The 12,159-nt window shown below is 51.6% G+C and overlaps 1 protein-coding gene across 1 annotated transcript in view; it reads right to left on the bottom strand.

Moving 5' to 3' along the window:
- The window catches only part of PTPN18 (protein tyrosine phosphatase non-receptor type 18), a 47,815-nt gene that overhangs the window by 13,288 nt on the left and 22,368 nt on the right, over positions 1-12,159 (bottom strand). The window contains exons 9-13 of the mRNA XM_035140958.2: positions 7,295-7,361; positions 5,714-5,791; positions 4,699-4,788; positions 1,889-1,971; positions 376-710 (exon numbers count right to left, since the gene is read on the bottom strand). Coding sequence (XP_034996849.2) covers positions 376-710; positions 1,889-1,971; positions 4,699-4,788; positions 5,714-5,791; positions 7,295-7,361 — 653 coding nt within the window. The remainder of the gene's footprint in view (positions 1-375; positions 711-1,888; positions 1,972-4,698; positions 4,789-5,713; positions 5,792-7,294; positions 7,362-12,159) is intronic.

The raw sequence follows: 12,159 nt of genomic DNA, 5'->3' as shown, positions 1-12,159 counted from the left end.
GATTACCCTCTTTGTCATGTAGGTCTGCCCTGGACTTCACCTGAGCTGCCTTTTGGCCAGTCACTCTTCTCTCAAGGACATCCCTTCCCCCATGTCTGCAACATGAGATGATAACGCTGACCTACCGTATCTTCCAGGCCTGTTGTTAGGGTCACTGAGATAATGTTTAGGGAAGTTTTAAATCTTTGATGTTTTATCGTGTTTTTACTATTGTGCTGAGAGCTGCCTGGAGTGGCTGGGAAAACCCAGCCAGATGGGTGGCGGGATAGAAATAATAAAATTATTAACTGAAGCACTTAAAACTACGGCATAAATGTTAAGTCATATACAGTTATACAATTTCTTAAGTGCATACAAACTATTACTTCACATCACCTGGGTTAATTTGGGCATATTCGCAGGTTGCCGCAGAAGCTGGCCGGTGTATGGGGCTTCCAGGCAGCGAGTGACTGGCTCGTACTCCTGCAAAGGCACTGGGGTCAATTGCCAAGGTGTCGGGCACATTGCTCATCCGAGGCTTCACTGCGGCATAAAGGGGTCCCTCTCCACTAAGCGGAGCCTCGTTGCCGGGAGGAAGAGGAGGAGAAGTGCCCATTCCACTTCGCCGGAGCTTGTTCACAACCGCATAGGTATCACCCATGTCCCTGAAGAGCTTGGGTGGTTGTTCTGGTGCTGATGTGGGTTGAGGGTCAGCCGGCACTGAGATGCTCCTGGATCAGAGAACACAGAGGTTGATGTGAAATCTCCACACAAGGCGAAGGATAAGAGTTATGAGTCAGGCTACTGAAGTTATCTATATTTTTAAAGGATGCATATTTGTAATGCACAAAATGTACACATACATTTTCTCAAGTGATTTCTTTTAGTTATTTCCCCTGCAGAGGAGTATAAAACAATTTAGGAACAGTAATTGCTTTAAGAAATCTTGTGCATGAGGAAGAGTTTGTGGTAATTTTACTTCTCAGCTGTAGCCCAGCCTAGGATTTCTCCAGAGGAACCCCCCCCCCTGCCCTCCTCTCCTTTTTAAAAGAGCTGTGGTCACACAGAACTTTTTGGGTTTCTCTCTCCTCCTTCCTAGTGAAGAACTGCCTGCAGTTGCTGCTCCTTCCTTATATCGCAGAGCTGTGGAGCTGGTGTTCTTCGTTCCAGCCTCCCAGCCCCAGGCCATGCTCTGCCTCTGCTTCCAGGCCCCTGTTCTGTGCCTGGAAGCTCCTCTAGACAGAGGTTCTTGATCCAAGTCCCTAGATTGGCTGGTGGAAGGCAGATGGCAGTAGATAAGGCATCAAGGGGAGGAGAGGTAATCTGAAAGCTGCAGTTGGAAAGGTATGTCTTGAGGAAGGCTTGACGGATGAGAAGAAGGCAGGGCTTTACTTCTTCACCCAAGTGACAGGTTCTTTGCTATCCACCCAAGTATTGGTTTTCATATGCCCCTCTGACATGTCCAAGCCTGAGCTTTGTGATTTGAAGGATGTCAAAATAGTGAGTATCAAGGTCAGAGAGAGGCGCTCATAGCTGCTGTAATGAAGTCTGTGTTTTTTATTATATATAATAATATCCATAGACTAGTGTCTGCCCTTCTCCACTGAATAAACCCAAAGTGAGCTACAGCTCCACATAAACATTTAAAGCATAAAACCAGGCAACCGAATAATCAATAATCAATAAAATATGAAAATGTATAACCAGCACCCGAACCATGTTGTACAATTGTGGAGGATCCTGACCCCTTTCCTAAGGCAGCCCAAAGTCTGCACCAGCTGGGCCTCCCCCATCTCGGCTGTCCCTGCTCTGCTTTCCTGCCAAACCAACATGGCTCTGCTTTCCTGCCAAACCAAGACAAGACGGCTGGGCTGCCGTCTCCCAGGCTCCATCTCCCAGCCTTCCTTACCGGTGGAGGAGGGTGCTTCGTTTGAGCGGGGCCACAGCCAGGTGTCGGAGGGAGAGGGCGTCGTCATAGAGGGGAAGACGGTTCTGTGTCAAAATCCGGAAGAACAGAAAGGAAGTAAGGGGCGATTTAGGCCAACACAGCTGTTTGAACATCCTACAGCAGGAAGTTTGCAGGAAGCCACGTCTGTGTGCTTTTGAGAGGGCAGCACACACACATTCAATCTACAGCAGCCAACGGGATGCCCTTCAGATGTTGTGGGGCTACAATTCCCATCAGCCCCCCCCCCCCCGGCATGGCTAGCTACTCCTGCATTCAGTCCTAACATGTGAGCGTACATTTATTTTTAAAATTAGCTCTTTGTTTTTCACTGCTATTGCAACATCCCTTATACTTGCTATGTGTTCCAGAACTTAGGATGGCTGCTATACAGCCTTGTCAAGCCTGCCTAGTCCCACAGAAAGGAGCTTTCCCTGCTCAGAAATTAATAGGAACAGAGCCAGTATGCCTATTAACACAGGTGATGTAAAATAGAAGTTTGTGTTTGTGCTTAAGAATTGGTATAATTGTATAAAAACAAGGCTTAGTTTTTATATAGTAGCAAGACAAGCCCACCAAAGCAAACAGAGATTTCAGTTGCTTGGAGAAAACAAGCTAAATTTCATTTTTAGATACAAACATTTCTGTCTCTTCCTAATCCAGGTGTGGCTGGTGTGGGGGAAGAAGAGCTACACTGGGAAAAGGCCCTGGAGCAGCCTTCACGCACATATCTTAAGTGACCTGGGAGGGGAAGACTGCTGCAAAGGGGTTTTTTCCTGCCACCCTTCTTACATAGAAGAAGAGTCTTGCTGGGTCTGGTCAAAGGTCCCTCGCTCTGCTCTCACATTGTCCAGGCAGATGTTTATGGGAAGCCTGCCTGCAGGATTTGAGCGCAACAATACTCTCCCCACTTGGGATTCCCAGCAGCTGATCTACTGGGGCATCTGGCCTTCGACAGTGGAGGCTGGTAGCCATGGATTGCCTTCTCCGCCATGAATTGGTCTACTCCTTTAAAGCCACCCAAGCTGGTGGCCACCACTCCTTCTCTGCACGGGGTGAAGAAGGGCTTTCTTTTGTCAGCCTTCAGTCTCCCAATGCTCAGCTTCCTGGGGCAGCCCTGAGTCTTCCAGTATTCCCCTCTAGCTGGGGATGTCGTGTTTGAGGAATACACCCATTCAGTGGCAGTTCCAGGGCTTGTTGGGGGTGCGGAGAGGCTTCCTCAGCCACAGTGCCCTCTCAGTGGGGCCCCTTCCTCCTCCTCCTCCTCCCCATTGCTACAGCTGCCCATTCACTTCTCTTCCCCTCTGGCTCCAATGTGCACCACCTAATCCTCTCTCTACCCCCCCCCCCTTTATTGAAGTGTACATTTTCTCAAGGATTGTGCAATTCTTGGGCAGACACTTATGTTTAAAGTGTTTGCTGCTCAGCTGATCTCTCCACACATGCCATTTGTTCAAAATTTTAAAAAGTGAATCAGCAAACTGGAAGATGGGGAAAGGGAAAAGGGAAAAACGTAACACCTACTGGTGTGAATGGGAGCAAGCAGATTTGATCTTCAACTGCAGTTGAAGTGTGTGTGTTTGTGTGTGAAGTCTGAAGCAGTTGATGGGCTAATTCTTGCCTCCCTGCCCAGTTGTGAGCCTGAGGGAACTTCAAATGCCAGTATCTGGGCCACCCATGGGTGTAACTGGGGGAGGGCAAGTAAAACAATAGAAATACTTAACTAACTGACCCATCACATTGGTTCTGCCCCCTAACAAAAGTCCTAGCTATGCTCATGGGGCCACCATCGTATCTTGCTCACTTAAAGTCCCAGAGCCTCCAGATTCTTGTGGTATCAGACTTACACAGCTGGAACTCCCCAGTTAGTAGATCAGAACGATAAGTGAGTATGAAAGAGGAGCCTCCTTAAAGCACAGATTCCCGGCACTTGGACTTGTGTGCCAGAGACACACAGAGAAAAAGACAGCTAGCTAGGTTTGCTTTTATGGCAGCTGCCTGTATCTTTCCCTCCATTGCCAGGATTCTTGAAATGGGGAAGAAATGAGATTTAAACGTGCCATGTGAAGGCAGCCTGCAACTCCTCTCATCCCTGCCCAGTGGCCATCTGGGCTGAGGTTCATCTGGAGGGCTGCAGGATTCCAACCCCTGCAAAAAAGGAAGGGGGTGGCATTGCAGTTGTCCTGGGAATCCAAAGTTAGTCCTTTTCCTCCTCTTCTTCATCACCACCAAATTTTCTTTCTTAACATGCATTCAAAGCCAGTGTGGACCTGGGACATGAAGGTTTATCCCCCCCCAGATGACCTTGGGCTAGTCGCTCTTAAAGCAGGGGTCAGGATGGGGCAGCGGAAGACCATGTATGTTGCCCTGAGTTCCTTGAAGAAAATGATATATTTGCAGTAACAAAATTATGAGAGCTAAAGCCACAACTGCATGTACAATCTTCAGGAATCTGCTGTGACATTTATGAATTCAGCTCACAAATGCAACCCAGAAAGGCTTCAAAGGATCAACTAAATATTTGGTCAAGTTTGATTAAAACTCATGAAGATTTTAAAAATCATACACTTTTATGCCCCTCAAAAACTGGAGGTCTATGGGCATCTAGCAGTACCTGTTTTCCGATTCCCCAATCAAAACAGCAATCCAAGGCAGAAACTGCAACAACGCCCCCCCCCTTCTGCCTACTTTCACAGAGGAATGAGGAAAAGCTGCCCTATGTGGGAAGTTCCAGAAACTCCAGCATTGCTTTTGGTTTTGGATTTGTCTCTTACTTCTTTGACGTTTTCATAGTTTGAGTCAGATAAACTCAGGGCAGCCCGGAACATTTCAGTGACCGCATGGTATACAAACTCATACTGCTCCTGCCAAGAAAAGAGGAGATATGAGAGGAGAAGGCTGATCTATGAAGGGAAGCTCCTCAAGCCCTTCAGGTTCGGCCACACTTGAGGGCAGCGCTCACCAGCTTTTTGAGGCTCATGGACACAGTGGAATTTTTGAGCAAGTGCCATGGGTGCCATGCCTTCTCTAGACCTACACCCCCAGAAAAGTTTGCCCCCAATTGAGAGAAGGAGAGGACGTATGCACTCACTTCGCTTTTCCAGGGGACTAGGCAAAAGTTGGATCCCAAAGAATTCATAGGAGTCTTGAAAAGCCCATGCAGCCGAAAGAGGAAGTGGGAAAAACATCACCCTTCCCACTTCCTCCTTTAGCTCTGTGGACTTTCCAAGGGAGAAAAAGGCAACCCCCCTCAGCCCCTCAGGATTAAGTGGCGAGAGTGTCGGAGGAGCTCAGAAGCCTTTTTGGACATCAAGCGAAGCCCTCCAGGTGACCCCTGCTTTAGGATCACCAAATACAAAGACATAGAGATAAACAGTCTGTACACTAAATTAGTCTGCTGCCCCCTGGTGCAGCGTGGGGTGCTGTCGAGCGCCGGGGTGAGCCCCACTGGTGCCTGGGGTGGGCATGTGCGCTGCATAATGGGGGAGGGCACACTGTGGGGTGGAGTTAGCTGCCAGAGTGACTGCTTCCCTGCCAGGCGCCATCCAGATAGAGGGCACCTGGGAGCAATGTGATGGCTTGGGTACCCTGTGAGCCCAGCGCCACCCAGGGCAATTCGCCCCTGCCTAGCTACACCACTGGTGCCGTCCCTTCGCCAGATTCAGCTGCCAGCCCAGCCATCCTCTGCATGTCATGGAATGCTGGAGGACTCTGTCAGGAGACGCAACATCTTTGCCTCGGGCAGCAAAATGTATCAGTCTGGATCGGAGCAATGACTGAGGGGCTCACCTGGGTCTGAACAGCAGCTGGCCTCTGCTTCCTCATTTCTAGGACAACATCAAAAATACTGAAACGCGGAGAGATTCTCTGAAAAGTAGAGGAGAAGTTGGCAACTGGGGAAATGTTTGCAATAATAATAATAATAATAATAATAATAATAATAATAATAATAATTACTATTATTACTATTACTATTATTACTATTATTAATACTCCGTCCATCTGGTTGGGTTTCCCCAGCCACTCTGGGCTGCTTACAGTACATATAAAAACATATTAAAACACCAGACATTAAAAAATTCCTGATCCAGGGCTGCATGATATCTGACTGAAGGTTCCCACATTTGCCACTGCTTTACTGCTCCCCATTTCATTTGCTGTTTCCTCTGAGCTATGTGAGGGTATCATAAGTGGTATCTTCCCCAAAGAAGCAGAGGGCAAGGGAAGGTGGGGATTTTGCAGGGATCAACCAAGTACTGGATCTTGATGTTTGTTGTGGGAGCTGAGACTGCCGTACAATAGTTCTCTCCAAGGGACACTTTTGTTCCTCATTTTTGTTCCTCATTTTATATACAGATGGAGGCTATATACTGAGATGGTGAAGTTATGGACTGTGTCAACTCAGACTGCTGGAGAAAAGTTATATTTTTGAACACTTCTCCCCACCTCCAAGTGTAAAAACAAAACTACTTGTAAATTAATAGTCTTATTCCGATAAGCTATTTTATGAACAACTGTTTATGAATTGGTTCCTGGGAGGGGACGGCCTTATTTCCATGGATTATATGAAAGCTGTTCTAGGAGCCTATTTGGCTGAGTCACAGACGACTCTGGGGTTGCAGCGCTCTTCTTGCTTTATTGTCCAAGGGAGCTGGCGTACAGCTTCCAGGTCATGTGGCCAGCATGACACGGAAATGCCGTTTACCTTCCGCCAGAGCGGTATCTATTTCGAACTGCTAGGTTGGCAGGAGCAGGGACCGAGCAACAGGAGCTCACCCCATCGCAGGGATTCAAACAGCCAACCTTCTGATTGAGGCTCTGTGGTTTAACCCACGGCGCCATCTGCGTCCCTTTTTGGCTGAGGAGGAGGGTTCAAAGGCTCTAAATGAATAAACCATGTCCAGAGTTCTGCCATATATAGAAAACAGATTTAATTAAAGTGTTGCATGCAATGCACAGATGTAGCAAGAGGTTCACTACAAAAGACACATTCACTGGCAAAGCCAGACCAGGCACTCATCACACCCAGTTCCTATGCAGCACATATTCCAAACAGGAATTCTATCTCTTTTGGGGAAGAAGGGGCAAATTCTATTAAAATCAAATTCTAATCATATTTCAATTCAACACCATTTTAAAAAACAAAGTCTACATTTTATCCATCAGTCTGTCCGCTTGCCTGCCTGCCTATCCACCCACCCAGCCAAGAAATACCCAGCACACACAGTCACTTTCTAAACAAGAAAACAGCAACAATGTATGGTCAAACATCCTTCTGATATTTGTTGTTCCAACAGACAAAAATATTGGACCCAATCCACCCAGCTTCCTCAATCCTCCAACCCTCAGATCTGACTTGCCTAGAAATACCTGTTTCAGCAGCAGCTGCCGTATGTATTCCAGGGTGCAGATCACACCAGTCCGGCCACAGCCAGCACTGCAGAGGAGGAGGAAAGAGGGTGAGAGAGGGTCTGCAAAATAACAGACCTTATTTCAGATCTGTCACAGTGGCCGGAGCGGGCTACTTCAGAGTAACGACTCTACACAGCTCTGCATTTTATTCTTTTATTGGTGCTGCGTATTTACAGTGCTGAAGTCATTGCTATATACACGGAGCTATGTGTTCAGTCGGGTTCAGAACCTCCGAATGGCTTTTGGCGCGTCTTTCTCCAACACAAAAGCTTTGGCAGACCCATCCTCTTTCCCCTCCTCTTTCTGCGTAATTCCGGAGTTGGGGGGATGGGTCTCCCCCCCTTATTTGCCCCTTCCTGTCCCACCTGGGACCCTGGCTCCTCTACCTTGCCTGAGCCTCGGACACGACTTCCTGCTTCTCCACTGGAATCGGAACTCTCTCTGCTTTCCCCTGTGCTCGGGGATGGGCTTGAACTCAGGAGGGGAGGGACTTCGCGATATCCCCTGTCCCTCACATCCACCACCCTCCCAAGCTCTCCTTCTCCCCTCCCCAGGTCCCCCCCATGTGTCGGTGACGACTGGAAGCCTAAGAACTCAGTACTTTCCGAGCCCGTTGGTGTGAACACCTCCCCCCAGTCCTGCGAGCCCCCCCCTTCCGCCTGGGAGGACGGGAATCCTAAAAAGTCCGTGGCGTCAGAGCTGGTGGGGGTAAAAATGTTCTGCCAATCTGCTTCTTCCTCTGACTGGGTGGATCTCGGTGACGCCCATACCTCGTCCTCTGGTTCCTCAAACTCCGCTTCCCAGCGCCATGGTGAACTGCTCTCCCGTGCTTCCTCCCCCTCCCCCTCCCTTTCCATGTGCCAGGGCTTGGGTCTGTGGGGAAAGAGGGCGTGAAATTCTTCTACCAGGAATTCCTCCTGTATCTGAGTGGCTGGGACCCATTCATTCTGTGACGGTGGAGCATCCTCCCATGCCATGAGGTACTCCAGGCCCCCCACCCCTCTCCGTGAATCAAGGATGGCCGTGGCCTCATTGAGTTGCTCCCTGCCTTCCCTCTCCCCCCCTCCCTCGGGGGTTTGTTCGCTGTCTCGGAGCCTGCTGCTTTCCCTGTACGGCGACAGCAGCGATCTATGAAACACTGGATGCACCCTCATGTTCTCTGGCAGTGCCAGCCTGTATGCCACCGGGTTTACCTGCTGCGTGACCGTGAAAGGGCCCAACCTTCTGGGTGCCAGCTTCTTGCACCTCCCTCTGGTGGGAAGGCCCTCCGAGGACAACCAAACCTTGTCCCCCACCCTGATGACCTCCCCCGGTCGCCTGTGGCGATCTGCCCCCTTTTTGTACGCTTCCTTGGCCCTCTCCAAGTGTTCTCTGAGCTGCTGGTGCACGGTCTCCAGCTCCTCTGCCCAATCCTCTGCCTGCGGGCCCTCCTCCTCCTCCTCCCCCTCCCTCTCCGGGAAAGATCTGAGGTCGCGCCCGTAGTTGGCCTTAAAGGGCGACACCCCTGTGGAGACGTGCACCGCATTGTTGTAGGCAAATTCTGCCAGTGGCAGGCGATCCACCCAGTCCGTTTGCCTCTGGCTGACGTAGCATCTCAGGTACTGCTGCAGAATGGCGTTGACCCTCTCTGCCTGTCCATTGGTCTGCGGGTGCCGAGCCGTCGACAAGCTAACCTCCACCTGCAGGAGGTTCATGAGCCGCCTCCAGAACCTGGAAACAAATTGGCGGCCTCTATCCGAAATAACCCTTAAAGGTAATCCATGCAGTCTGAATACGTGGTCAACAAACAGTTTGGCTGTCTCTTCTGCAGAGACCGCCCTGGCACACGGTATAAAATGGCACATTTTGGACATAAGGTCCACCACCACCAACACTGCGGTCTTGCCCCTGGACGACGGCAGGTCTGTGATGAAGTCCATTGACACTACTTCCCACGGCCTGTGCGGGGTGGCTAATGGCTCCAGCAACCCTGCTGGTGCTGCTCTGACCACCTTTGCTCGTTGGCAGGTGTCACAGCCCCGTACATAGTCTCTAACATCTTCCCGCACCCCTGGCCACCAGAAGTGTCTCATGACTAGGTGAGCGGTTTTGTCCCTTCCAAAATGACCCGCCGTTGGGTTGTCGTGCATCTGCTTGAGGACCTTACGTCTAAGCTGGGTGGTGGGCAGGTACAGTGCACCCTTGTAGAAAAGCAGCCCCCTGCGGTCTGTGAAGTCTTTTGCCTGCTCCCTCCCCCCTCTCAGTTCTCTGAAGATGCGGGTGGCAAATTCATCAGCTGCTGTCAGTGCTGTGAGTTCTGCCTCGCTCACCACTGCTGCTCCGCAGGACCATGCTGATGGGGGGGAAATGTGCCTGGGTGCTGGTGGCAACTCCTCCTCCATGTACTCTGGCTTGCGGGATAGGGCATCCGCCCTGACATTCTGCTCCCCCGGGATGTAGTGGATTGAGAAGTTGAAGTTCGAGAAGAACTCTGCCCACCGTATCTGCCGCTGATTGAGCACCCTGGCAGTTCTCCAGAACTCCAGGTTCTTGTGGTCTGTGCACACCTGGATGGGGTGCTTGGCGCCCACCAGGAAGTGTCGCCAGTGCTGGAACGCAGCGTGGATCGCGAGAAGTTCCCTATCAAACACTGTGTAGTTGCGTTCTGGCTGGGTCAGCTTCCTGGAGAAGAAGGCACAGGGTCTCCACTCTCTGTTGGCGTCCAGTTGCAACAGAATCGCTCCCAAAGCCTTGTCTGAAGCATCTGTCTCCAGGCGTAGGGGCGCATCCTGCACCACGTGGAACAGGTGCTGGTCTGAAGCGAACACCCTCTTGAGGCTTTCGAACGCTGCTTGCGCCTCCGGTGTCCACCGGAACTTCTGCTTGCCTCTCAGGCAGTCGGTGATAGGAGCCGTGACACGAGAGAAGTTCTTGATGAACTTCCTGTAGAAGTTAGCGAAGCCTAGTAGGCGTTGGGCATCTTTGCGCGTCCTGGGGCTGTGCCAGTCCAGGATGGCCTGCACCTTGTCCTTGTCCATCGCCAGCCCCTTGTCTGACAGCTTGTAGCCTAGGAAGTCCACCTCTTTGGTGTGAAACTTGCAGTTCTCCAGCTTCACATACAGGTGGTTCTCCTTCAGGCGCTGCAACACCTCCCTGACATCCTTCACATGCTGCACTGGGTCATTGGAATAGATAAGGATGTCATCTAGGAAGACCAAGCAGTTCTTGAAGAGGAGGGACCCCAGGACGTGGTGCATGAAGGCCTGGAAGCATGCTGAGCCCCCTTGCAACCCGAAGGGCATCACCAGATATTCAAAAGAGCCCAGAGGCGTGAACATCGTGGTTTTCCATTCATCGCCTTCCCGGATCCTGATCAAGTTGTACGCCCCCCTTAGGTCTAGCTTGGTGAAAATCTTGCCCCTGCGTGCCGCTGTCAGGAGATCATCCACTCTGGGCATGGGGAAAGCCACTGGCTCTGTCACTGAATTCAGTCGTCTGAAATCCACCACAAGACGGCGCTGTTGCGTGTCTTTCTTGTCCACCCAGAAGACCGGGCTGCCCCCTGCTGCCTGGCTTTCTCTGATGAACCCCCGCTTGAGGTTCTTGTCGATAAAAGCGCGCAGATCCTCCAGTTCCTGATCTGACATGGCGTACAGCTTGGCTGGGGGTATAGTTGCCCCTGGCACCAGGTTGATCTGGCAGTCGAAAGGCCTGTGTGGGGGTAGGTGGTCGGACTCCGCTTCGCTGAAGACCTCCTGCAGGTCCCAGTACGGCTTGGGTATCGCCTCACCCCCTTTGACGTGCATGGTGGCCACCGTGGCTATTGGAGGCCCCTCCCCTGGTTGGTGCTGCATGCAATGTTCCAGACAAAAGTCCGACCCAAACGTGATGCATCTCTGGTGCCAACTGATGGAGGGGTCGTGGCGCGCCAGCCAGCTCATGCCCAAGACGATGGGGGGGTCTGAGATGGTGGTGACGTTGAATGCCAGTGTCTCAGAGTGCCTTCCCACCGTCATTCTCATGGGGGGGGTTTGATGAGTGATGGCCCCTCCCAGCAGCTCCCTGCCGTCAATGGTGGCTACGTGCAAGGGAAAGTTCAGCTGCAGAAGCTGTATTTTGTGCTCTTCTGCAAAGTTTCTCGAGAAGAAGTTGGCAGATGCACCACTGTCAATTAAGGCGAGGACTGTCAGGGGACAGCCATTTGGGAGCGTTAACGTCACTTCTAGAACCACTCCTGCTCTGGGAGGGGTGGGCTGGCTCTGCTCCGCGCTGTGCGGGTGGGCGGGCTGGGGCTGTTGTCTGCTGACTGCGCCTGGCTGCTGCCCCTTGTCTCCTGCAACCAGGCTTTCCCGTTTCCCTGCTGTGGTGCGGCGTCAGTGGGGGAGGGCACAACCGTTCCCGCCTTTCCTTGCCACTCTCTGCGATGTGGGCAGTCTCTGACGAGATGCTGGGGGGAGTTGCAGAGAAAGCAATTCCCGCCCCTTCCCTCCTTGCGTCTTGTCGCCGCTGGGGTTTGAAAAGCCCCCCCGCGCGCGCTATCAATTTGCATGGGTTCCTGGTCCTGGCTGGTCCCAGGCGTGGCTTGGAAGGGTTGTTGGGGGAGTGGCTTCTCCTGCGACCGTGGGAACCAAGCCCGCTTTGCGCGCGTTGCTTGCTTGTCGTTCCACCGGGATTCCTGTCTCACCCCCACCGCCAGAGCCGCTTTGCTCAGCTGATCCATATTACTGGGCTTTGGACCTCTCGAGAGCTCATCTTTCACATCCTCATTCAACCCCAGGTAGAACGCCGCTTCCATTGGAGGCGAGTGCAGTTCCCACCCCAGTCTGTGCACTAGCATGGTGAAT

This window comes from Zootoca vivipara, chromosome 16, assembly GCF_963506605.1.
Source record: "Zootoca vivipara chromosome 16, rZooViv1.1, whole genome shotgun sequence".
Lineage (NCBI taxonomy): Eukaryota > Metazoa > Chordata > Lepidosauria > Squamata > Lacertidae > Zootoca > Zootoca vivipara.
This window is presented reverse-complemented; position numbering and strand designations above follow the sequence as displayed.